The following is a 27,811-nucleotide window of genomic DNA, read 5'->3' on the forward strand; positions in this document are numbered from 1 at the left end:
CTTCCAACCCAAACCATTCTATGATTGTATGGTTCTATAAAGAAGGGAAGACTACTCCAAAAGGAAAAAGGAAAGAGAACTGGATTTACTACTGGTGTACATCCAAGTCAAACTCAGCTTCATTCAAAACCACTGAAGAGAGCAGGCACATATAAGATTGGGTCAATGTGTAAACTAGGGAAGATTAATCAAACTCTATTTTGTTTCATTTCCACTGGATAGGTGTTTGTAAAATTCATCTGCCTTTGGGTTCCACAAATGCTGGTCACTGACCCTGTGGATAATAACATGTGTAATAGTGGAATGAGACAGGAGACATTACTGTTATCACAAAAAGGAAAAGGGATAGGGGAAGGAGCTATTCCATCAGAACTGGAAACTGCAGAAAAAGTGTTGATATTAACAATAGTCAAGGTTATTTATTCATATCTTTTCCCTGGATTATCAGTAAACAAAACATCAAAATATTTGAAAGGGTAATGAAGCCATAAAGAAAAAAAGTTGCAGCCAAAACAATTCAAAAGCCTCCCAAGTCTCAATCATAGCTATTTCAGAAAAAGGTAACCAGTGACTATTTACATCTATTTTGCATTATTTGCTGCACCAGATACACATTTTAAATGCATCACTATATTAGTAAAAACATATGCTTTAACTACTTTTCTGGTAAAAAGTAGTCATGGAGTCTCCCCCTATGATTAGTCCAGCAACAGATGCCTCTGTGATAATAATAAAATCACTGTTTAAGACATAGATGATGAATCACACTGTGGGCATATCACTTTCCAGTAAACAAAGAGGGAACCTAAAAGATCAACTGCAGCTAGATAATGTCAGCTTTATAAGAAGAACTGAAGTTAAATGAAACACTCATAACCCAAATGGGATGTTGCATTTTGCTACTATCCTACACAGAGAAACAAGTTTATTTTAAGCCAGCAAATGGAATGAGGATTTTAGAGGGTAAATCCAACACGAATTTCACAGTCCTAGCTGGGAACCTCCAAATAATGGGGAAGCCAAAGAAACTAGCATTTAAGTCATAACCTTAAAATGTAATTAAGAAGTGTGTGATTTGCAGGTAGTTAACCAAAACAGTGTGCTCTAGAGACATAAAATGCATAATTCCTAATTGCTGGATTCCTGGCTTTACCACATGATGCCTTATCACAGACAAAAAGTGACCTGTTGAGCATAGAGTAACTTGGTGAAGCCACAAAATGCATAGGACTCGTAATAGAAATATTAGGCTAGAAAAAAAATGAAATATGAATGGAAATGTGCACATAAGAACTAGAAGAAAGAACAAAGGTTAGAGAAATTATGTGTATTGACAATACAGAACATTCCTAGCAATAAAACTAAAAATTAGTCATTTCTGTCAAGGCTGGACAGAATGTCTGGACCCAGTTAAGGCCACAGCACAGGTGTCTTGTCAGCAGAAGACCCTGTTCTGTAACAGTGGGATGTTGGCAGCAAGATTACAGCATGTGACACATGCCGTTCTCTTGCCTGTAAGCCCAACAGGAAAGCAGATCACAGTGATAAAGACGTGTGTTTACTAAATGAAGAAAAATGCAATGAGCAGCTGCCTTGTTTAAGATTTAGAGACTGAAGAAAGAAATATTCAATGTAAAGGACCACCCCATAACAACAGTGGACTCCTAGAGGATATAAATCATCTGTCCAAAAATTAGTCCATAGTTGCCAATCAAGAAAATGCCAAGAGATGTGGTAAGGGTTAGACGTCCCATGTCCTTTGTGTCACATAGGAGTGAGCCAGACCACCTCGGCACATGAATCCTGAGGCTTGTGAGGATGTGGGGGAAATGAAGAGTGAATGAAATATAAGAGAGAATGAACATAACTGGGCAACTTATTTGGAGATTTCATGAATAAATATCACCCTCCCTTCCTGTATGATCTCTCATTGCTTTTTGCCACAATAATTTTCTACAGGCGTGAAACAAACTGATTTACTCTAGAACACTGTATGAACTCAGATTTTTGAAACTGTTGCAGGCAGCAAAACAAGATAATACAACCAGAAAGTACCCATGCAACAACTTGCCCCACTGGGGACCTTCCCTGGCTGTGCTGTGGGACATGACACGTTGGCCATGCTCCTGTGAGCAACTGGACAAGGCAATGAGGAAGCCAAACTGAGGTAGCTCCTGACTTTCCACAGACCAGCCACTTCTACAACACTCAATTACAAAAAATATAGCTCAGTATTGGTTTATTGTTGAAATTACTTAAGCTTACAGAGCCAATATTTATATAGTCTCTTTTTTCCTCTGAAAGGGAGAACAGTAGCATACTGATGAACCTACCAATGAAATTGTCAAACCTGGAGCAATGAAGTCCAGTCCTGGTTTCTGGTTAATCAAATTCCACTTGTAGGGAGGAAAGGAACATGGGCAATATAAAGTGCTTTGACTGATATAATGATTGACTTGTTTTGACAGGTACCACACTTATATCTAGTGCTATATGAATAAACAAACTGAAACAAGGTTAATTACAAACAGAGGAACAGCAGGGAATATCTCCCCCTGACCCTTTTCTCAAGCCTCTAGTTGCCAATTTTAGTTTTTCTGGAGGAGAGATATAACACATATTTTAAAGTAGCACTTCACAATTGTGGAATTTTCATATACTTGTTACAGCTGTGATTTACGATTAGTGTTCATTATTGACAACAGATTCCTTTATTATTTGGTACACACAAAAATTAAATACATTACAAAACAAAAATTAAAATATGTTTCACAATAACTATCCAATGTTACAAGGACAGACTGATCTTCCTCTACAGAGCTTTCTCTTTCTGTCTTTATTTTTCATCCCATGAATCAATTCCTGGGAAACTATTAAACCCAAGCATAGGAAATGTCACTTTATCTATCTCATCTCCTTTGTGTTGTAGGGGTAGATTCAAATATCAATTTATTTCAGTGAGTTCTTATAACAATTCCTATTCCCAGCTCATGTGACAGTTTATACCAGAAGGACTTAAATGAATAAAATTTGACTACATTTTGCTCTGTGGATGAAAAAGTCAGTCTAAAGTACAGTATGATTCATAAAATCTTAAGTAATATTAATAACATACTTAAAAGCTGCCTACTTTCATTGCCGTTGTTAATTCCTGTTTCAGACCCTGCTCCCAGATCACTTTAGGGGGCTTTTTTTGTAACCACAAATTTGATAATATCCTCAACCGGGAAAAAGGCCCAAGCCCCTACAAATCTAACTGAGCCTATCGTTATCTACTGTTTCTTTCTAACAGCCTTGGGTCAAAAACTTCAAGCATCTTCCTTATTGTTTTGACATTTTTTTTGCAGAAATATCTACTGTTTTCGGTTATTTCCCAGTTGATGTCAGATACAATAAAATGATGTACAGTGCCACCAGGTAAGAAGAATATTCTCTGAAACCACCTTACACAAGGAGAAAATTATTGTCCCCTTTACACTGTGTGTCATGCCTTCAGCTATTTATCCAGCAGTTGTTACACAGTTCCTTTGTTCTTGCCCACAGCCATTTTTATAGTTATTATTTTCATTAATCCCCACATTCTGGCTGCCAGTTCGTCACCGTTCCATACTACTGAACCAACAGAGATGCCATATTTCAGTACAGCCTCTGCTGAGGATCAAACTGGAGAGCACACACAGTACTTCCCCAGAGTATGGCCAGCATGCTCATGAGAGATGCTATGACTGGATACAGTTTGGCAGTTGTGATTATACAACAGGCAAAGAAAATCCTTTCCTTGCAAATGAGCATTGATTGCACAGCAACACTGATTCATCACTCTGAGGGACCGGACCCTTCCATAACCTCAGCGAGAGAGGATTTAGAACTTTTCTGTATGGAGGCAGATTTTGGTGAGAATTTTTAGTAGAAAGTAAAGAGTAAAATTTTTCATCTTTCATCTTCTTTTATCTGCATAAATTTTAAACACTGCAAATTCAAATTTAAAAAATAAATTTCAATAAAATATTCCTAATTTTAACTATTCTTAATTTAATAAAAAGAAAAATTTAATTGAAATTTAAAACACTGTAGTAACACAATCTTGTAGCTCAGCCCAGTGCAGGAATCTATAGAGGTCTGTTCATGCTGCTTGCTTGATGAGAGAGAGAGAACAGAGACAACGATCTCACAGAGATTAAAATGTCTTCAATACACTGGTGCATATGTGCATTCATACTACCCCAAACAGCTCTCTGAAGGACTAAAGGCTTGGAATAATGGCAGCCAGCTAAAACTCAACAGAGGAAAGCCTGTGGTAGTAGCTGCTGGCTGGTGATCCAGTAGGCAGTGATGGCAGGCTGATTTCTGTACCTTTGTTTGAGAATACCTCAGGTTTGCAGTCTCCATTTTAAATTTTACAAACCGCTATCCATACCATTAGGAAGCATGTAATTTTAAAATTTTGCTACCACGATACTACCTACAGCTCTTTATACCTGTTCCAAAACAGCTATGTGCTGGGATGTGCCAGAAAGCTCCCTGCCTAACGTTGCTTTCTCTGAGCTTGCTCTTCTGCTGGTGATAGGGGAATGCAATGTGTTACATCTTTTCTTTGGACACAAGGGATTCATCAACATCATCTGAGACCCACAAAAGTCAGAAATGCAGAAGAGTCCAGAATATGGAAAAAAGTCTTCTGGATATTTCAGGGATTTTTTTTGTTACTTTACTCTGCTCTGGCCTCAGAAGCAAATTTAAGCAACTACAGCTCTTTTCCAACTGCTTTTTCATTCTTTTGGGCATCGAAATCAAACAGTGCAGACAAATTTCTTGGGTTACAACAAGAAAGAAAGGAATCTGTTCTCAGGACACAGGGTTACACTCCTTAGCTTAAAAAAATTGTTTACATTTCCAGCCAGAAAGGAGATGATGGGAAAGAGAGATTACGACATAAATACCTGCAAGGCGGTGAGTGCATGTTTAAAAACAATCATGCTGTAGGTACAGTAGATAAAGCATTGGTTTTACATTATCATAACAGTAAAGGTAATATTTCTGTAATCTTTAATAAAGAATTGAAAACGCATCTTGTTAAATTACACTGCTATTTGTAGAAACTTGTAAAAAAATTCTCTAACATGCAAATGAAAACAATCGCTTCTTTTCTATTCAGTTTTGCAGTTCAACGTTTTTTCATTATGAATTTTTTGCCTGCGTATATTTATCCCTAAAGATACATTCCCTTCAGATGTAGTTGAAAAGAAAGGAAACAGCAAGCTAGGCAAATACACTTAAAGCCTCATTAGAAGTTGTGTTTATTCTATATTTTTACATTTATTCAAATTAATTAGGAATAAATTTCCCATAAAGCACAATGAGAAGTGGCCTAATTGCGCAACAGGAATTCTCAAGGATACTTTAAAATTTGTCTTGAAAAGAGAAGGCAGTATTCCTAATTATTCACAATAAGCTGATTTTTAAAGCTTTAATGAGGATTCAGGTTCACTGAAAATCATTTTAAATCACACTGTCACAATTTTACTAGCATAAGTACAAGAAAAAGAAAATTATTTAATTTTTGACATATACTGACATTCCAAGAATTACAGCAAGCAGTTCAGCTCTTTTAGGAAAAGCCACATGATACACCGAGTCTAAATATTTCATGTTAAAAGCAGTCAAATTATGTTTTTAAAAAAGTGAAGATTAGTGACGTAAAGCAGATAAATCCAAGATCTACCGCTTAGGAACAGGATTAACTGCTTACAATTTGATTTTTTGAAATGTCTTTTCTCAGAGATATGGTGGGAATCTGTTATAGGCCACCCAACCAGGATGAAGAAGCAGATGAAATATTCTATAATCAGCTGGGAGAAGTCTCACAATCCCTAGCCCTTGTTCTTGTGGGGCACTTCAACTTACCAGATGCCTGCTGGAAATACAATACAGCAGAGAGGAAGCAGTCTAGGAGGTTCCTGGAGTGTGTGGAAGATAACTGCCTGACACGGCTAGTGAGGGAGCCAGCTAGGGAAGGTGCCCCGCTGGACCTGCTGTTTGCGAACAGAGAAGGACTGGTGGGTGATGTGGTGGTTGGAGGCCACCTTGGGCAAAATGACAAGAGTTTTCGATTCTTGGAGAACCAAGGAGGGAGGGTCAGCAGAACTGCTACCTTGGACTTCCAGAGGGCAGACTTTGGCCTGTTCAGGAGCCTGGTTGACAGAGTCCCTTGGGAGGCAGTCCTGAAGGGCAAAGGAGTCCAGGAAGACTTGACATTCTTCAAGAAGGAAATCTTAAAGGTGCAGGAGCAGGCTGTCACCATGTGCCGAAAGATGAGCCGGCGGGGAAGAAGACCAGCCTGGCTGAACAGAGAGCTTTGGCTGGAACTCAGGAAAAAAAGGAGAGTTTATGATCCTTTGGAAGAAGGAGCAGGCAACTCAGGAGGACTACAAGGATGTCATGACGTTATGTAGGGAGAAAATTAGAAGGGCCAAAGCCCAACTAGAATTTAATTTGGCTACTGCTGTAAAAGACAATAAAAATGTTTTTATAAATACATTAGCAACAAAAGGAGGGCTAAGGAGAATCTTCTTCCTTTATTGGATGTGAGGGGAAACATAGTGACAAAGGCTGAGGAAAAGGCTGAGGTACTTAATGCCTTCTTTGCCTCAGTCTTTAATAGTCAGACAAGTTGTTCTTGGGGTACCCAGCCCCCTGAGCTGGAAGACAGGGATGGGGAACAGAATGAAGCTGGATGGGATCCACCCAAAGGTACTGAGGGAGCTGGTGGAAATGCTCACCAAAACACTTTTCATCATCTATCAGCAGTCTTGGCTAACCGGGGAGGTTTCACTTGACTGGAGGTTAGAAAATGTGATGCCCACCTAGAAGAGCTGGAAGGAAGATCCAGAAAACTACAGGCCTGTCAGTCTGACCTCGGTGCCAGGGAAGGTTACAGAGCAGATCATCGTGAGTGTCATCACATGCCATGAACAAGACAACCAGGTGATCAGGCCCAGTCAGCATGGGTTTATGAAAGACAGGTCCTGCTTGACTAACCTGATCTCCTTCTATGACAAGGTGACCCGCTTAGTGGATGAGGGAAAGGCTGTGGATGTTGTCTACCTAGACTTTAGTAAAGCCTTTGACACTGTTTCCCACAGCATTCTCCTGGGGAAACTGGCTGCTCACGGCTTGGACAGGCGTACTCTTCGCTGGGTAAAAAACTGTCTGGATGACCAGGCCCAAAGAGTTGTGGTGAATGGGGTGAAATCCAGTTGGTGGCCAGTCACAAGTGGTGTTCCCCAGGGCTCAGTATTGGGGCCAGTCCTCTTTAATGTCTTTATCAATGATCTAGATGAAGGGATTGAGTGCACCCTTAGTAAATTTGCAGACAACACCAAGTTGGACAGGAGTGTTGATCTGCTGGAAGGCAGGAAGGCCCTACAGAGGAACCTGGGCAGGCTGGATGGATGGGCCAAGGACAATTGTATGAGGTTCAACAAAGCTCAGTGCCGGGTCCTACGCTTGGGTCACAACAACCCCAGGCAACGCTACAGGCTGGGTCAGGAGTGGCTGGAGAGCTGCCTGGCTGAAAAGGACCTGGGGGTGTTGGTCGACAGCCAGCTGAAGATGAGGCGGCAGTGTGCTCAGGTGGCCAAGACGGCCAACAGCATCCTGGCTTGTATCAGGAATAGTGTGGCCAGCAGGATCAGGGAGGTGATAGTGCCCCTGTACTCGGCACTGGTGAGGCCGCACCTCGAGTCCTGTGTTCAGTGTTGGGCCCCTCCCTACAAGAAGGACATCGAGGTGCTGGAGCGTGTCCAAAGAAGGGCAACGAAGTTGGTGAAGGGTCTGGAGCACAAGTCTTATGAGGAGCGGCTGAGGGAGCTGGGGTTGTTTAGTCTGGAGAAGAGGAGGCTGTGGGGAGACCTTGTCACTCTCTACAACTGCCTGAAAGGACGCTATAGCGAGGTAGGGGTCGGTCTCTTCTCCGCAGTAACGAGTGATAGGATGAGAGGAAATGGCCTCAAGCTGCTCCAGGGGAGGTTTAGGTTGGATGTTAGGAAAAACTTCTTCACCGAAAGGGTAGTCAGGCATTGGAACAGACTGCCCAGGGAAGTGGTTGAGTCTCCATCCCTGGAGGTATTTAAAAGATGTGTAGATGTGGCGTTTAGGGACATGGTTTAGTGGTGGACTCGGCACTGCTAGGTTACTGGTTGGACTCGATGATCTTAAGGGTCTTTTCCAACCTTGACGATTCTATGATTCTATGATTGTCACATTTCCATGAGAGGTTTGCATATGCCTACAACTGAGACTGTGCATGCACCTTGACTTCCTGTTCACACAGGAAGATTTTGCATATTTTTGGTGCACCCACAAGGACAAACAGTCCTCAGATCCAGAGTCACCAAAAATCACAATTTTTGATTATGGGAGACACCATCTGGCTGGCTGCCTGTGTGACAGGATCATTTACATCTTGCAGGGAATAATGTCAAACACAGCATAAGTGACTGTATGGCTGAATGAGATATGAATGGACTGTTAAAGACTACCTTTTTTTTCTCATTCTATTTTTTTCTTCATTAGCAGCATTTTTCTTAGCAAGAGGGGTTTGGGCTTTTTTTGTCCCATCTTCACCCCTGCCATTTCATTCACCTGGGCAAAAATCAACTGGACTATGCATGACTACAGATGAAGAAGACATCACTGGAAGTGTTCAAGGCCAGGTTGGATGGGGCTGTGAGCAACCTGATCTAGTGAAACATGTCCCTGCCCATGGCAGAAGGGTTGGAATAGATGATCTTTAAAGGTCTCTTCCAACTTAAAACATTCCATGATTCCATGATTCTAAGCAGCCAGTTGTCCTAATTAGTAGCAAAAGGCCAGGTGAGGGGTTGCAGGGTGCATTTTTAAGATTGTCATATGCTGACCTAAAGCCTCACTACTGCCAAAAGAGATAACTCTGCTCTCTGCCCTGCCTTTAGCCACACTATCCCACTGCCTGCCTTGTATTAGCCATGAAGATTTTCTAGCCAAATGGATTGGCAAGCTGAAAATGGCATGAAAACCAAAACAAATTAGTATGAATCACAGACCAGGTGCACATTCGCCAGCATCTACAGAGATGGCAGCAGTAAGAGCCGGCAGCTGAGGATGGTGTTGGGTTCACATGTCCCCTTTGCTGGCAGCAAGGTTCTGTACAGGGCACTTTATTATAAAGTCATGAATCCTATGGAGAGCCGTGCGATGTTATCACTGCTGCTCAGCAAACTCAACTTGGGGATGTGGCAAGAAGGAAAGACGCAGGGGCAGGAGCAAGCAGCTGAAGTGAGCAGGACACAAATGGCTATTAAGGCTAGCAATGCACCTGAAAAAAATTCAGTAAAAATATGCCTTTAGAGCATGAGTCCTACTGGGAGGAAAGGGAACAACAAACTTCTCTCCTAAGCTTAAGAAAGAGAAAGCGGTTACTAATCATAGGTTTGTAACGATCCTGAGAGCTAAGACAAATCTGATATTGCTATAGGAGAAGAAAACAGTTTAATAATAATACTTATTCAGTATTTCTCCAATTTTTGCTCTGGCAGATACACCGGTACTATGAACCTTTCCTGGTTAGAGAATCAAATATCAAACCTTTAACTCACCCTTTCAAGAGAAGCGCTGGGCTTGAGAACATTGGATTTAACCACCTTTGGCTGCCTTGTGAGAATGTTTAATTAAGACAGTAGTTATGCACATGGGTTGAAAGCACTGGGAAACCAAACTATCTCTACTGTCCCGTTTTTTTTCCTAACACAAGTTTTTAAGGCAATTAACCTCATTACCATAAATATGCTCTTATAGCTGTATTTATTTTAACTGCATCTCCTGACAAAAATGCCACGTTCCCTTAATATGTAACTGATAATCAATCAGCTCTCTAAGGTTTTCATTTTGCTAAGAAGTTTTTTGCTTTCCTTTTTGGAAAGGGGATCAACATGGCAGAGCTTGATCTCACTGGTGTAAAACCAAGAGAAGTCCCCTTTCCCTAACTGCCTCCTCTCTTCACCAGTTATTCAGACAAAATCTTGAAGGGCTTTTTTCCCTTTCACCTGCTGCTCATGCTCTTAAATTTCACTTGACCCTATTTAATTCCTGATGCCACATAAATTCAGACATGTAACTTTTGGACAAGGAAATAAAAATAACATGCCATGGCTCCTCTGCAGTGTCGTGAGACAAGCAGGCAGTTACAGAAACCTGGAATGACCGCACTGAGAATATCCAAAGAATCTACTATTGTTTTCACATTATATATTAACTTGGGTTCAAATGCTGAAATACATTCACTTTCCATGCACAAAATACACCAGTTGTTTCAGGCATAGGAACCAAATTTATGCTGACAGACCATCATAGTTTGTCTGTCATTAACAAGTAGTACCTACGTAATTTTCTGCAGAAATTACTGTAATTACTGACAGCAGCACAAGTTATTTCACCTCATAATAACATAAATGAAAAGCATTTGTTCCTGTAGATATGCACACCAAGGTCTGTTTTAAAGTCGTTATTACTTTTTTATGAGATATTAATTTTTTTAAGTCATGGTGCTATGTAAAGCTCTGCTTTTCCTGCCATTTTTTCCGATCAAGATTCATTCTTGAAACCTACAGACTTGACACAGGACATAATTATTCTAATTAATGAAAAAATGCTATTTGCTTTGTATAACATTAGGTGATATATCTTTAACTGAGTACAGCTGGGTGACTACTTTCTAAGTTGGATGGCTCTTCTAGACAAATATTTAATAATTTGTCACCAATAAAATGGAGACAGAAGGAGCAGTCTGTCAGTTTGGGATCTGTTTAACAACCATAAATGTCAGGGAGAGACTCATCAGTTTCTTTTGTTCGTCCTCCATCTGATGAGGGGAATTTAGCATTATCTTCTTGTCCCTGTTGCAAAGCTGAACAGAAATACTTTCTTGAAAAGCTCTCTGCCAATTATGTTGAAGCTTGAAAATACAAAATGAAATCAAAGTTCATCTCGTAGCCTCTTATCTATTTGCAATCAACCCATAAATAATCTGTCATCCATTCAGTTACTTCCTTTTTAAAAAATACAGAGAGAAATCAAGACACAAATTTACAAGTAATTTTGTTTTTTTATGTAAGTCGATTTACAGAGCCCTGATGTTAGAAGTTTAGAAGTATATAAACAGTACAGAGAAAGAAAAGAGATGGTGCTTATTGAACTGTAGTAATAAGGTGAAGACACTCTGAAAATGGATTCATGAGTCATTGCACTTTGCTTTGACTCTTTTTGTCTCCCTGAAACTGTACTTTGGTCCCTTAGTTCACTTTACTGGTGATGCTTTCTTGCAATACTCTAAGAAACAAAATGAAACAAAAATGTTTTATTTGCCAGTGAGAAGCACCCTATACTCTCACAGAGTAAAATGAGTAAAATCAAACACTTGTGACTTTATAAGAAAGATGAGGACAGACTTTTTCGTAGGGCCTGTAGCAATAGGACAAGGGGCAATGGTTTTAAACTAAAAGAGGGTAGATTCAGACTAGGTATAAGGGAGAAATTTTTTACAAGGAGGGTGGTGAAACCCTGGCACATGTTGCCCAGGGAGGTGGTTGATAGTCCATCCCTGGAAACATTCAAAGTCAGGCTGGACAGGGCTCTGAGCAACCTGATCTAGTTGAAGATGTCCCTGCTCACTGCAGGGGGGTTGGACTAGATGACCTTTAAAGGTCCCTTCCAACCCAAACCATTCTATGATTCTATGACTTCTCAGAAATTATGCTAAATATTTGCTAAGGGAATTGTACTCTAGTATACATAACTAGAAATATGATGTGAACCCATATTTGAAATCTGTATTCAGAAATACAGATTTTTTTCAGACTGGTCCCAGACCATGAAAGATTTTCTAAGAGCTTGTGCTTAGCAGTGTTGAGACTCAGAGTATAACACTTAAATGTGATTGTTTCAGGCTGAGTTACACTACAGATTTTCTCTGCTTAAGAGTTTCCCTGATATTTTTCATCAAGGCTCTTCATGAGATATAGTATAACACAAGACTCTGCTATTAGGCCCTTGAGGGATTCTATCTAGGAGAGGTATTAACATGGCCTTTCCATCATCTATTTAAATTAATAACAAATCCTAAACTTCCCTGCAACGCCAGAGGTAGGGCGTAGGTCTCAGTCTCTGGGAACGATATACACAGCATTCCTAATGAAAAGTCAAACCCTGGGGGAAAGTATGAATGTGTTAACATGTTGATTTATTCCCAGACCACTTCTGGGCCACCCCTTGGAAAGTTTAGGCAGCTATTTGAATGAAAAGATTCATCCCAGTGAGACCCACAAATGTAGACACCAAAGCCTACAAGACTGATTTTAGGTGTAAAGAAACTTAGCTCTGCCTAGAGCTGGACAAAAATGTTTTATATGAAATCGCAACTTAGCATTAAAAGCCTTAGTGCACTCCAAAGCAAAGGAGTCTTGACTAGCTTCCAAATACTGAAACCTGCTGTGACAACAGCCTTTAGTGAAGAACCAGCCACCCATCTGACAAAATTGTTCCTAAGGAGCACGATCCTGGCTTGAGCAACAGAAAAGTTGAAAAGCTAGAGAAATCCTAGCTGCATGTGAATACACAAATGCAGACCGAGACTGCAGTTTATCTGTTCTAGTATTCATCAATATTTTCACATGTGGAGAAGTTTCTTTTCTAAAAATGTTTTATACCTCCTAGCCACAACTAAAGCAAAAAGAGGGAAATAAAAAATACTAAATTACTGTTGAGGACAAGCAAAGGAAATGTTTGTGGTTTTTGTCTGGGAGACACCCTCTTTATTTCTGCAGGTGCAGGATTTAAATAGCCCTGTGCCTACTGTTTGTCTTCATACTGCAGTGCAATGAGAAAATTTTATTATAATCACTGAATCTTGGGGCTGGAAGAAACTCAATGGATCATTTACTCTATCTTCTTGACCTGAGGCAGAACCAACTCTAGTTGCATCAGGGCTAACAAATGGCTGTCTGGTGCACTCGGATATTTCCCATGCTACAGACCTGGTGACCTGCCTGGTAATTTATCACATCATGATCCTCACTTGTCCTAAATCCAGTCCAAATCTTGTTTATCATAATTTGTCTATTAAATTTTGTTCCACACCCTCCCTAGGGGGCACATAGAGCAAACTCACTCTTCAAAGACGTGCTGCAAGGCAAGAAGATTGTGATCAGGGGCCCGTAACCCCTTCTAAGTCTTTGGTATTTCAGATAAATGACTTCAGATCACTCATTCTTTCCTTGTAGGACAGGCTTTCTAAATCTCTGATCATTTTTACTGCTTTCCCCTGGAGTCTGGAGCTGGCCTACACCCTTCTTGAAGTGGAAAGCTCAAAGTTTTACCTGTGAAGGATGAAAGGATTGCTCATCTGTCTCAATTTATAAATACCAATATAGTATTTGAATGTTTCATCACAGCATGATGTATAAAAGACAAAATGCTACAGCTAACAAAGTTCTAGATACTCTTCAATGGGATTCTTTTCCCGACAGTTTTCTGTTAAGTACTATTTAGTAGATTATTTGATTACTTCTGCTGAAAGCACCTTGCAGTTATCCCTGGTGAATTACATCTTGTTCTTTACAGACCACTTTCAGTGTTAAACCCTCCCAGCACGTGGTGTCATCTGAGAAAAATGTGAAAAGCAGTTGCAAAAGAGGAGTATGGCATCCTCTGGTAATCATTACTCTTCAAACTTCTAAGTGCTTATAAAGAGATTTCCTACTTGTTCCAGTATTCTTCTGGGGTTCTGAAAGCAAACTGATGGCTTTATAGACGTTTGGCTCCTCTTGTTCACTTCAATGAAGATGAGTCTTCTGCTTACCCTTTCCAGTTTTTCACTTTATCTTCTCTCACACCGGTGTCCAAAACCAACCACTGTCAGCACTGAGATTTCATCAGCTAAGTTTCAGTAGTCTGGGATCACGACCATCAGGACCTCCAAATGTAAAAATATCTAACTTCTTTAAGTGCTGCCAGGTCTGTTCTTTCTTCATTTGAGGCTGAGGTCTTGTCCCTCTGTTGCTGGTTTTAATCATGATAGCAACCTTATCACAGATGACCTTTCTGTGAAAACTGATGCCAGCAAAAAGGTAGGCACTTTTTATATTTTGCCTCGAAAGCACCTGTTATCTCAACATCTCTCTGTAACTACAAAATACATCTCTAAATTACAATTATCTTCACTGCATTACAGAGGGGATGTGATTTGCCATAACAGAATTTAAAAGTACTATTTAAAAATAACTTTCAGAAATTTTGGCTATGGCATTTGATAATCATTAGAATTTAGAAATGATACATATCCAGCCTACAGACTATGGACAAGATTTACCCCTGGCCTATCATTTACAGTCAGTTCATTTTTCAATTACGGTATATAAAATACAAATGTGCCAACACTAAACAACTTTATTAAATTATTTGCTGTAATTTTATGTTTCCTCATTTCAGGTCTCTCTGCTTGTTGGAGTGGTTAGTATGTCTTTCTATTAATTGCATAAGACATCCTACACATTGTTTTGCATAAGAAACAAAAACAAAAACCAGAACACAGTTTAGGGGAAAAAAGTCCATTATGTCCTTATTTGCAAATATCACTTTCAAAAATAAAAACATCAAGCACGCCTGGAGGATATTATTCTTTTAGCTTATGCAACATATCTTTTGTCATATCCTAAAGACTTTTTGTGTCATTATATCCTTTGTTACATTTCATTCAGCTCTAAGGTCTTCCTTTGCAACTGTTTCTTCCTATCAAAGATAATGATTGGTCAAAAATCTTTCTAAAGAATCCAGGAGCAGGCTTCTTCTTTGTTCCTATAAATCACTACTCAAAATTCAGAAGCCAACATCCTGGGTAATGAACACAGAGCTTTGTGCTCTTGGAATACTTTGGATATACTAGCTAGTGTTTCTGGTTTCATAGGAGGTTCCCTCCACAGATATAATTTGCTTTTTTAAGTTTTCAGAATTGCATTTGTCTCAGAAATGAGAAACTAAAGACGTAAGCATTAAGCTGTCTCCTTGCCTTTCTCATATGAAGTCAGCAAAAATGTACCCTGGAAGAGGTCACAGGAATTTTTTTCATCTACCAAGTACACCAAAAGCTTCATGTTGAGAAAAATGTATCACCTTGCCATTGTCCCAAATGGCAGAATTTCTGAATGAAAAACTCTGAAATGAGTCTCTGCAAGCAAAGAAAAAGAAGTGATACTCTCTCACAAATCACGTCTTTGCTGCTCACTCGAAAGAAGAGTTGAAGAGCAGCTGTCTATGTGTCAGGGAGCACAAATCTTTGGCACAGCTTCTGCAAGAAACTTGATCATAGAATCATAGAATCGTTAAGGTTGAAAAAGATCCTTAAGATCATCAAGTCCAACCGTTAACCTAGTACTGCCAATTCCACCACTAAACCATGTCCTCGAGCACCACGTCTACCCTTCTTTTAAATATCTCCAGGGATGGAGACTCAACCACTTCCCTGGGCAGCCTGTGCCAGTGCCTCACTACCCTTTCAGTGAAGAAGTTTTTCCTAATATCCAACCTAAACTTCCCCTGGCGCAGCTTGAGGCTTTTTCCTCTCGTCCTATCACTTGTTACCTGGGAGAAGAGACTGACCCCCACCTCGCTACAACCTCCTCTCAGGCAGTTGTAGAGAGCAATAAGGTCTCCCCTCAGCCTCCTCTTCTCCAGACTAAACAACCCCAGCTCCCTCAGCCGCTCCTCATAAGACTTGTGCTCCAGACCCTTCACCAGCCTCGCTGCCCTTCTTTGGACACTCTCCAGTACCTCGATGTCATTCTTGTAGTGAGGGGCCCAACACTGCACACAGTACTCGAGAGGTGGCCTCACCAGTGCTGAGTACAGGGGCACTATCACCTCCCTGGTCCTGCTGGCCACACTATTCCTGATACAAGCCAGGATGCCATTGGCCCTCTTGGCCACCTGAGCACACTGCTGGCTCATGTTCAGGCGGCTGTCAACCAACACCCCCAGGTCCTTTTCTGCCAGGCAGCCAGGCAGCTCTCCAGCCACTCCTCCCCCAGACTGTAGCATTGCCTGGGGTTGTTGTGACCCAAGTGCAGGATCCAGCACTGATCCTTGTTGAATCTCATGCGGCCCCGGCCCAACGATCCAGCCTGTCCAGGTCCCTCTGCAGGGCCTTCCTACCCTCCAGCAGATCAACACTTCCACCCTACTTGGTGTCATCTGCAAACTTACTGAGGGTCACTGTGTCCTCAATATAGGAACCTCTGTTACATGTCCAAATCAGCTGCCCTTTGTACATGTCATGGATGCCACACATGCAGAGCCACAATGTTTGTGCACTCAAATCCCAGAGCCTGGACTTCTTGGTCTCATATCTTAAGATGAAACAATTGGAAAGTATGGTCATCTGCACAGACCGTTTGTTTCATGGCAAATGGCAAAGGCTCCTCTTCCGTCTAAACTCCAAAAGAAAGGCTGCCATTTCTAGGAATATTAATATAATATTTAAAGAAAGAAAACAAAAAAAGGCCTAACTGGTGAAAGAAAAGCAGTTTTTCAAAGCTGTTGGACAAATGGTCTAAAATAACAAATGATAAGTTAAAGCTAAAATCCTATAGGGAAATTTCTTTTTGCCAGGTGTTGAGATCTGGTTACCACTTTTAGCTGTCACCTGAAAGGAACCCAAGTTGCACTCTTTGTTTTATTTTCATTAAGAATAACTACAGGTTTGGCTAGAATTTGGAATACTGAAAGCAAAATGAGGATGACAGACCTGCAGAAAGGACTTGGAGATAGTATTGGAAATAGTCAGATGAATGACTGTTTGCAACTAATCACTTTGGTGTCTGGCTTCTGACTACACCAGCTATTCCCTGCGGATGTTCAGAGATGCTTTAATGTAACTCCTTCCTTTTTTTCAACTAGTGGAAACAAAAGAATAATATTGACAATCTAGAATATTTTTAAAATAGGCTGCAGACTGATATTTTATTTACAATATCACTTGAATCTTTAAAGCTTCACCCAGCTTTGTCACTTCACCACGATCAGAATCTCTAATGCCTTTCTCAGAAGACTTAAAATACTGACTGTTTGCCTGAGCTTAGGATTACAGAAAAAAAATGAGACAAGAACACAAGAGAAATGAATAACTACAGCTCCCCAAGCTATAAAAATTTAATTAAATACAATTTATTCTTTTAAAGGTGCTTTTCATGGCACTGCAATATTTTGCTGATGTGTGTTGTCTTCCAGACAGCAGATTTCTTGAGAAAGATCTGGACATCTAAAAAACTATCAAGACGACAGAACTTGCTACGTAGATAATTAACTGAACAATAAAGGATGAAATCACTGCTCTGTAATTTCACCTGGTTAATTTGCACATTTGGCTTTATAGTCAAAAAAGGATGAAGCTCTGTAAAGAAGTAAACATGAGGATTTTCAGACCACTCAGTTTCAAGTGACAGATGTCATGTAATGAACGTATTCCACATAGGATGCTAAAGCCTTAATATATCTTCTGTTGCATCAGGATGTCACATCAGGCTCACAGCAATTGCTGTCATGTAATTGTTTATTTATTAAAGTGGTGAAAGATCATGCATAATCATTCTCTAAAACTTACCTGAGGAATTTAAAACAAGGAACGCAAGTCCAAGAAAACTGCCACTCCCTAGAAAATTCTCACTCCTCCACTAAGAAAACAGAAAAAAGGTATTGGCCTCCTGTCTACACAAGGAGTTCCTTCCACACTCAGCCCAGTAGTTTAGCAAATGACGCCATTCTCCTTCCTCATCTTTTGATTTATTGTGTATCTGGAAATACTGATGAGACAATTAACACTCTGCTACACTGTCTGCTGCATCTCCTCCCTCTCATGTTGGCCTGATGAAAACAGCAATGGCAAACATAATGAATGGGATCTTCTGTAACTCCCCTTTTAACTCTTACACAGCACTCTAGAATGGGGAGGGAAATGATTAAACTATTCCCTGACCCAGAAATTTATAATCTAAAGGAAAACAGGAGTACAAAGGCATGCAATAATGACAAAATTATGAGACTTACTGTAATTACATTACATTGGGTCAGAAGAAAAATTTAGAATTGGAAAAGAAGTTGCCCAAGATTCATTGGGAATGTGTGACACTTGTCATAGCCCCTCCCCCCCCCCCAAAGGCCTTAGTGGTGGAGACAAGTCCTTGAGATTTTTAAAAATGACACAGAGAACAAAGCAGCAGTGTCAAATAGCATCCCAAAGCACAGACATCACAGTTTTCCATACAAGCCCAAGACAAAAGATGTTCCAAGAAACTTTTCAGCACTGTGCTGGAGATCATTATGTAGCTGGGAAATCCATTCAGTAAGCAACTTCCTTTGAAGCGTTTCCACAAGGACAGGATAAATCAAACACAGAATTTTTAAAATGGTCTGCTTTATTCTCAACCAGAAGCAAGTCATATGAGCCAAACCCGGAGATGCGTCATTGCTTATCCAACAGCTGAGCGCAGAAATTAAAAGCCCTTTCTCTCTGTATGGGCAGAGGAAGTGGACAAAGAAAAGAAAATGCAACATCTTCCTCCCCTCAAACTTCCAGTGAGAGGTTACAGAGTTAAACCGTCCAAGGTGACAAGAACAGTATCACGGGGAATCTAGTAAGTCATGCTAACTGGTCTTGATTTTCAGCAAAAGCCACAGAAGTAACTTTGACCACAGCAAAAGGACTGACATCTTATGACAGAGAATGATGAAAACCAAGGTCACACTGGTACACCATACCACCTGCTGTCCCTAGTCACAGCTGATGAAGCTATCTAGGCAACTGGATAATAATAGAAAATTTCTGCCTAATTCAGAAAGGACAAGCACAGATTTTGTCAATTTAAATGTCAATGGTCTACTTAGCTCCAAAGATGGTTGAATTTGGTTTGACGTGACAACAATTTAATACCACCATCTTCTGCCATTTAACTGCAATTGTAACAAACAAGATGACAGATTTACTTTCTCCACTGAAGACAAAAAGAAGTTAGCCAAAGCTTATTTTTCTTGAAACAAAATCTTAAGCTTTTTGGCATCCAAGCCTACCCCCACATCTTTCTTTTCCCGTGCTGCTGCTTTTGCTCTATAGCAGCCACAGTTCATTAAGATGAATCGTGTTCTGCTGAAGCTGCCTCATCAGTAAGTATTGCTGAAGCAATTTAGTAATGATCTTAATGCGCAGTGCTGGATTTTTATAGCCATCTCAATTGGCTATTAAAATACAGCACTTCACTTTAAAATTGCTACTGCACCACTTCAGAAATAGCTAGTGTGATAGAGTTGCAGAAAGTACTGTTCATTTCAGTAGAAACTTCACTCTTTGTGAATGATTTCTGGAATCTGATATTTAAAATCTACTATGAGATTAGATGTTCGTTTTGCATATTAACCCAGGATTCTTAGAACTGCTTGGAGAGTTTTTAAGAACGGAATGGTTTCGAGGGAAAAACAAAACAAAACAAACAAAATATATGTATATAAAATTGCTGCACAGTCTTCCAAGTCATTTTGTTTATTCCTTTACTGCTAATGGAAAACGACAGTGAAACACAAAAGAGGGAAGTCAGAATTATCATGAAAATATAAGACTTCAAACAAGTGACAACCCACAGCTCACAGGATAGCTCTAGTTTTCAGTGAGATAACCAACCAGATGGATGGCTTTTGAATTCCATTTGAAATTATCCTTGTTGATCTGGAAAATCATTACTGTATTGACTGACTACTTAGCTCCAAAGATGGCTGAATTTGGTCTGATGTGACAACAGTTTGATACCACAATCTCCTGCCATTTAACTGCAATTGAAACAAAAAACCATGACAGATTTACTTACTTTCTCCACTGAAAGCAAAAAGACGGTAGCCAAAGCCTGAAATACTAGAACTGAAGTGCCACTCTAATAAAAATAACTATTATTATGTGAGATTTCAATAAATAAGCACTACTTCTCTTCAGGAATGGAAGGAACCACTCTACGGAATGAATGGTTTTAAAGAAATATTTCATATGTGTTAATTTATACAAATGAGATGACAAGTCTATAGTGACCAAAGGCAGATAATACATTTAATATTTCATTTGTGCCATAAAGCAGAATATGATAATAGCAGCTGTATGCAGATATCATCACTTAAATTAAAGAACGAGATCCTCAGTCTGTGAAATATGAAGGTGCAGATATAACCTACCTGTTTTTCTCCATCAGGCACTGGCAACACTAATATGTCAAAATATTTTTGAAAAACAGCAAAGGCTTTTATAGCACTATCACAGAGCTTTCTAATTTTATGAGTTTCAAGAGAGTACAATTTTCATGCGATAAACTATGCAGATACTCACATAGTCTTACATTAGACAATGCTAGCCTGCAGGGAAGTTATGCCTTTTCGTGATGTTAACTTATAAATGATGGTTTTGAATCATTATCTTAAAATAGGAAAATTATGTATTAGTGCTTGACAGAGCACTTTCTGCTAATTGGATGAAATGCAAGTCCCTTCAAGCGAAGACATTTCACAAAAAATGATATTTTAGTTTCAGTTGTGGTGGTTTTCTATTTATGCCTGTAGTGAGTGATAGTGTGTTCAGTAATATGAAGTGAAGCACTTTAATTAGAGTTGAGAACCTAAATAGTTTTTTAAATCTAGGTTTGGGAAAGTTTGCCTGCTTCCTTATTTTTCTACAGCTCTCTTTTTTAAGTTGCCCCATTTTGTTCTGGTTTAGATCAAGATTCACAAAAAAGCTTACACTACAGAAGGAGGAGAACACTGTAAAACAGAAGTAAATTCACAGCTGATGAGATCAGAAGACTGAAATTCTTAAAAGACCATAAGAAAACGTTTAAGGTTCTGTTCAAACTGTAAAAAAACAATTTTGTTGAAAACACTTTGGAACTATAAAACATTTCTTAGCATGAAATAAAAAAATGTTTTGAAGGTTTCAAGTGATCATAAATTTACAAAACATCTGCCTAACTTGCCACAACCCCCCCCTCCCCAAATGCTAAAGTTTGCTAGCAGTATTTAGTGCCCCTTAAAATAGAGAAAATAGGCCAGTATTGTAGTAGAAGTGATAGCTATGTTAATAACAAAATATGTATCGTCATCAGTCTGAAGCAAACATTTGCAATCAGTTATCAAGCAGTAAGATCTGAAAGCTCTCAGTGTTCTCTGAAATTGGGAAAGAAATAATTGGGGTTCTTTGTCCCTCTTTCATTTTAAGTGCTGTAGCTATTGCGTGAGATAAAAAAAGTAACCTTTGGCTTTGCTTTAGTAGATAAAAATGATAAGATTTCTCTTTTCCTTACTGGGAGCAGCACTTGTAAAAATTAAAACCCCTTCTATTCTGCTGTTCTGAATTGAACACTTTTTTTTTAGTAGACATTTTAAAATACACATAATTCTACTGTGCTTTTTTGCCTATTTCAGTTGTCACTGCAAGCAGGGATGCCATCTATGCAACAGAACACAAGATTTTTCCAATGAAAACATCAATCCAAACTAAAATATGTCAACTTCTATGAAACAGAAGTATGAACTTCTATGAAACTATAGACAGTAATGGAGTAGAGAACATTTCAGTTACAATTCAAGGTAAATCTACAGTGAAATCATACCTTATATTGATGGTGAAAATCTCTGCATCTTCTCAAGAAACTTCCATAACTAATCAATGGGCTAAAAAATATACTAATTAAAACATACTGATTCTTTTCTTAGTATAGTAAGAAAGCTTCATTACTACCCAGTGACTTTATTCAGTGTCAAGAATAAAACAAATAGTTATGTGAAAAGGAAATCTACCACGTGCTGCATAGTTGCTTCAGGCCAGCACAGAAAACAATGAAATGGAAACTCTGGAACTGGTTATGCCCAATGACTTCATCTAACATTTAGATGGATATACATAATTCAAAAAATAAATGCATATTACGCCCTTTGTATTCATGCCATCTTATTTTTGAGTATTTTACTGAGATGCCCAGTTTAGGAGCTTAATCTTTGCTGATTAAGAAGAAAATTAAGATAAGGAGGGTAGCCATCTAGAGAGAGATACAGAATTGGGCTGAAGAGTGCATAACAGATGCATTAATTTCTAATTTAGAGCTCCAAAAGATACCACTCCAAATTGATTAAATGAAAAGTCCTGATATGGCCCTAATTCTGAGAGCAGGAAAGAGCAGAGGAATAAGTGCTCCCAAATATCTTTTGTTAAGAGCCCAAAGCTGGGTGGGGCGAACCTGATCAGAACGTATCACTGGCTGAATACACCAGGAATGAGAAAAAAGCAGGCTCACAGACAACAGAAAAGAGACATAGCTGCTGAACTGTCCAGAGCCTTTCCATCTAAAATACAGTGAACAAAAGGGCAGCTCTAGCCATCACTGCAAGATTCCACTGCGGTTCAAACATTGTAATGATAGTCACTATTGAATGATCATGAAGGGTGTGGGAAATTAATCCTGTTTCTCTATGACTTTATACTCAAGCCACCAGAATATCCAGATGGCAGAATCAGCTATCCTTTATATTGTTCCTGTTTTGGGTGTTTTTAAGTCTGCCATTTCTCCTCTCAAGTTTTCTGGTACTCAGCTGTTCTGCTTCACATACCCTAAACTTCATTTCTGCAGCTGTGTTGTCTTTTACGATATCACATTTCTTACAGAACTGAGGTCAGAAGTTTATTATGTGATCCAACGCTGCTGTAGTTACTGGAATCATTATTTTTTGCATTACTTTTTTTTCTTCCGGTATATAATATCAGACCTTAAATTATCAGGTAGGTATTGGTAAATAAAATATTACACAACCTTTGTGTTTAACTAAGTTTCTGACTGCCAGAAATTTTCTACAATGGTAGAAATCCATTTTTCTGCCTGATTCTTTAAAAAATGAAATTTTAAAAAATCAAGTTTAATTTCTATAACTATTCTTACATCAAGCATACTACTCAGTACTTCTGGTTTTAGTAAAAAGTAGATTTACAGTGTGACAGGACAGCATGAAAATCCCAGAGGCCAATGGAATTCCTTTGGTTTAAAATCCTCCAGTCAATTGCAATCAAATGGGTTTGAGCACTGTAATCTCTGAGTAGTGACTGAAGTTTGTAATTCACTGCTCATACACAGTTCTTTGCAGGGTCTTATAGGAAGCTAATACATAAGTTATATTACAAAGCCAAATACCACCATTAAATTGCTTTGTTTTGAATGTCTGCATGTTTGTTCCCCAGGAACAAATACTGCAGCTTACTCAATCCATTCTCATTACTGTCAGTCTTGTTATGTTTCAATATGGAGCAAGAAAAGCATATTACTTAAGGACAGGATTTTCAGTAGTGTCTAAATCCTATTGATTTTCAATAAGAAAGCTCCACTGTATATCCTTCCTCTGTTAAAGCCCTCAGCTACTGCAAAGACACTGGCTGCTAAAACCTGTAGTGTCCTGAGAGTGACTGAAATAAAACACCTACTGTTTACTACTAAATGCTATGCAAAGCCAAACAGTGAATCACTAAAATTGTATGTCTGACCGAAGAGACATATAAGAGGCATACAAAAGACAATCTCCCGAGCATAGGAAAGAGAGGCAGATCCTGCAATGATCACAGTTAGCGATTGCCTTCAAGACACAGACTATAGACATCAGCCAATGTTATCAATCAGCTGTGGCAAACTGATGAATGCACAACTTTAAGTACCTACACAGCTGCAGTTCTGTTTGAAACCTTGATTTTTTCTTTACACAACTCATTTACGTCTTTGTTTACCTCTTTTCCCAAAAAGTCAAGTTAAAGAGTCAGATGGCCTCTTAGTGCATGGGATGCTGGGACCCGTCCCCTGCTATATGCCCAAAGCCATGCTACACAATGCATATTTAACTTTTTAAGTTCAAAATAGATTTGCAAAATTAGGCGATGTCTTTTATATGGTGGTTGATAGCTAGAAAAATTAACATACATTTAAAAAAAATCTAGCCTTCATGGACTCAGCTTGTAAAAGTCCTTGTCCTGAATACCTCAGATGAAATTAAAAGACTATTTATATAAAAAGCCTTGAAAATATCCTTCTTTATCACCTTAAAGTGCTGAAAGCTATGATCTACTACACACACACCGGCAAGCCAGTGATCTCTGGGTTTACATGGTGTTATGGAAGCTAAGACTTGCTTTCTTGTGGTAAATTCTGAACACAGTGAGGAATGAACTCAGCATATACTGAGTTATATACTGACAGAGATAGACAGGAAAAGAAGCAACTGAAAAGATATTTGCTACTCCAAGTTTAGTGTGGAACAGCCTTCTTGTCTAAAATCAGATTCACTTTGTGAGTAGGAAGGAAGGAATGGCGTGGGAACTACCATGCCGATTTTCAGGTCCTGCTCTGGACACCAAAACATCCCAATTTCACTCTGAGAAGTAAGAAACACTGTGTATATAAATATTAAGTTATTCTTGCACTTTATAGTAATGGTGTGAAAGAGCAGTTCACAGATAAATCACCTGAAATATGAGCAGATAAGCATCACGCGAGGGACTAGCACTGAAACCTACAGCCAAGATTCACAGCTTTTATTCTCAACTTCTGCCATCAGTTTGATGCCTCTCAACAGGTTATTTTTCATGGAAGATTTTGAAAAACTCAAAGGAAAACTGCTACAGATATTATAATTAGAATTGATGAGATTTCCAACCAATCTACAACCTATTTTCTTCATTGTGTTTTTTTCATCTGTGGAATATAGAAAGCATACAAGGGTATGCTTCCTTACTGTCTAAATTATAAAGATAAAAACCCTGGCTTTTGAAAGAACTAGGCTGTCAACTTTTTCGTCATCCAAGCTTCCAGTTAACTTATTTCTATAATATTGAAGTGAAAATTCAAAAAAGATATTCAGGTTAACAATAAAAATCACTATAGCATATATCTGTAGTAAACTTAATCTAAGAATATAGCTATAAAATTGATGTTTGTAGCACTAAGCAGCAAAGCTTCTCTAGCTTGTCATAAAAGGCACCTTTTTGGTATCCACTCTATTTTATGAAAATAAATGTAAAAATAAATAGTTTCAGGCATACAATCAAAACAAATACCATGCAAAAACATTACTAGATAATGATTGCTTCTCTTGTCCGTTTCCACAATGCAGCAAAAATTTGGTCATGGTGAATAATTTTTACTGTTTCATCACAACCTGAAAGGACATGTTAATTTTAGTTTCTTTAGCCTTAGGTTACTCGAAATGACTATCATATCACACATTTAGTTTAATTCCAAAGCTTTAAAAACACTGCTGCCTGCACTACTATTCTGAGTTCATACACGTACAAAATCTCATTAGAGATGCTTTGCTATTAGAAAGTCAATTTAGCATTGTAATTGACCACAAGAATCCAGACTTTTAGGGGGTTACCCTTAGATGCGTGCTTAAATGTATCTTACTGTTCGCCAAGAGTAGAGGATGATGAATATACTGCTATGTCAATTAACCATGATATACACAGATGAGGTATAGTGCAATACTGAAAGCAGTGCACTATCTTTGCTTACTATGAATGGATAATCTCAAGAATTCCAAGTGTATTAGAAACAAATATACTCCATTATTGGTATAAAAACTATGTAGAAGCATACTGTAATATTCACATGAGATGAGATGTAAGGGAAATCAATGAAAAAGCTACTGGTTATTCACTGTAGATGAAACAGGTAGAATAATCTCATGTGCATGGCATATATTAAAAGACACATAAATTTCTTCATTTAATGTATATACCATTAATTAAAGACTTGCTTATGAAATAATTATTATGGATCCAAAAATCTACTGCTGTTCATTCTATTCTCATGTACTGTGAAAATATCCATTTTCTTTGCCCAGAAATTAGCTATGACGAAAAATACAGCAGCCAGAGGGAAATTTCAGGCAGGAAAAACAATAAAATGAAATTTGTTAAAAATAACACTTCTGCAAATAAAAACTTTTTGCAAAAGGAAAGGTGAAAATATAATATTCACAATTTGTACTAATGCTTCTAGAAAGGAATTTGTGGTTGGGTTTTTTTTTCTGTAACTGGAAGGTTCTGCTGGAAGTGATAAAGCTGATTTAGACTAGTGAAAGTCTAATTCCATGTTACACTTCCATGTAATTTTGTTGAAGGATTTTGTTGAAGGATAAAATAAAATTCTTCTATATATCTGGGTAAGTTAGTATTCTCGTCTTCTTGTTCCAAAGATAACTGCAGAAGAAACCATCAACATGAAAGTAAAAAGGCTAAGTTGGATAACCATACTGCCTTCTGAAAAAAGGGAGGATTCAGAAACTCTGTATTCAACAGCACCAGTATATGTGCTGCCAATGTAAAGCATAATATGCCTGCATCTTGCATTTCTTTGTGAGGTAACAAGCCATCTCTACAGTAAACATCAAATGAAAAAAACCACAACTCCTAGTATTCTTTTATATTTCAGGAAGACACATGCAACCATGAATTCAAGTTCTATCATCCTAAATTAACTGCATTTCAGTATTTGACAGGTCAACCAGTTAACAAATCGTCAAAGTCAGATGCCATTGGAGCTACAAGAGAGGTCAAGCATCAAGTTTAAAATGGATGTCTTTTCTTTTTCTTATTTACCTTTAGGTCCTTTGAACAATTTGATCTCTACCACGGTCTCCAGAATAGGTCTCCTTCGACGAACGTACAACCGTACTATGGAGCCAGCCTCTTTTAGGGCCTCCACGGCTTTGCTGTGTGAGACTTCTGACACGTCAACCTCATTCACTCGCAAGATGCAATCGTTGACCCTACAAGAAAAGCAAAGAACCATAGATACTAAATGCTTCAGCTGTTATTTTGGACCAAACAGAGTTTTGTCCGTAGTGCTGTAAAATGAAGAACACTTCATTGGGAAGTCTGCCAGATGACAGACTTAATGCAATATGCTTCATGAGTAATGAGACAGAAACAGAACACTTAGTCCCTCCGAAAGACATACCTGATTCAAACTAAAGTCTACCTAATCACTTACACCTACCATCCTCCTTCATAAATTGGGGCTGGATCCACAGGGTGATAGAAATGAGTAATAAACAACTCATCTTTACAGACTTCATTAAAACATGTTTTACTAAACAATATAATCGAGTTACAACATTCACGCTGGATGCCCTTACTACTACAGTTGGTCTTAAGGAAATCAGTTGATTCAATTTAATACAGAAAGACCAGTAATCATTCAAATACCTCCTTAAATCTCTCATATTTCTTCATCAGAGCCAAAGAATTTTAAATTGTCAAAGTAAAAATGCTGTCCTACAAAACGTAGACAATTTAAGAGAGAATGTTTCATGCCACATAATTTGAGTAAATGTCATTGTCTATGTTTTCACCACTGACTGTAGACTCCCAGATCTACTGTGTGGTAATAGCACCTATTTTTCATAGAATATTAATAAAATTCCCTCATATTCTTACTTTGGGTGTTTACTACATTATCTGAGGATGAGCTAATATATTCACCCTCAAAATGTCCTGGTTAGATGGAGTAGTATTCTCCTCATCTGACAGATTTGTCCAAGTTGGAAAGAAATCTACACCTTGAGAGCACTAAAACCCATCTCCAAAGGACCAGGCTAATGACTTAACTACTGGGCCATCCTTTCTTTGCAAATGAGGGTAAATGAGAAGAGCAAATTCCAAAGAACT

At 38.7% G+C, this 27,811-nt stretch overlaps 1 protein-coding gene across 21 annotated transcripts in view; it reads right to left on the minus strand.

Annotated features, from left to right (window-relative positions):
• Positions 1 to 27,811, minus strand: part of DLG2 (discs large MAGUK scaffold protein 2) — a 1,061,109-nt gene that overhangs the window by 309,522 nt on the left and 723,776 nt on the right. For all 21 annotated transcript variants that reach the window (XM_087758910.1, XM_087758908.1, XM_087758909.1 and 18 more), the window contains one exon: positions 26,741 to 26,910. In XM_087758910.1, coding sequence (XP_087615036.1) covers positions 26,741 to 26,910 — 170 coding nt within the window. The remainder of the gene's footprint in view (positions 1 to 26,740; positions 26,911 to 27,811) is intronic.

This window comes from Nipponia nippon, unplaced genomic scaffold (genome assembly GCF_047370975.1).
Source record: "Nipponia nippon isolate SJK-2023a ecotype South Korea unplaced genomic scaffold, ASM4737097v1 scaffold_2, whole genome shotgun sequence".
Lineage (NCBI taxonomy): Eukaryota > Metazoa > Chordata > Aves > Pelecaniformes > Threskiornithidae > Nipponia > Nipponia nippon.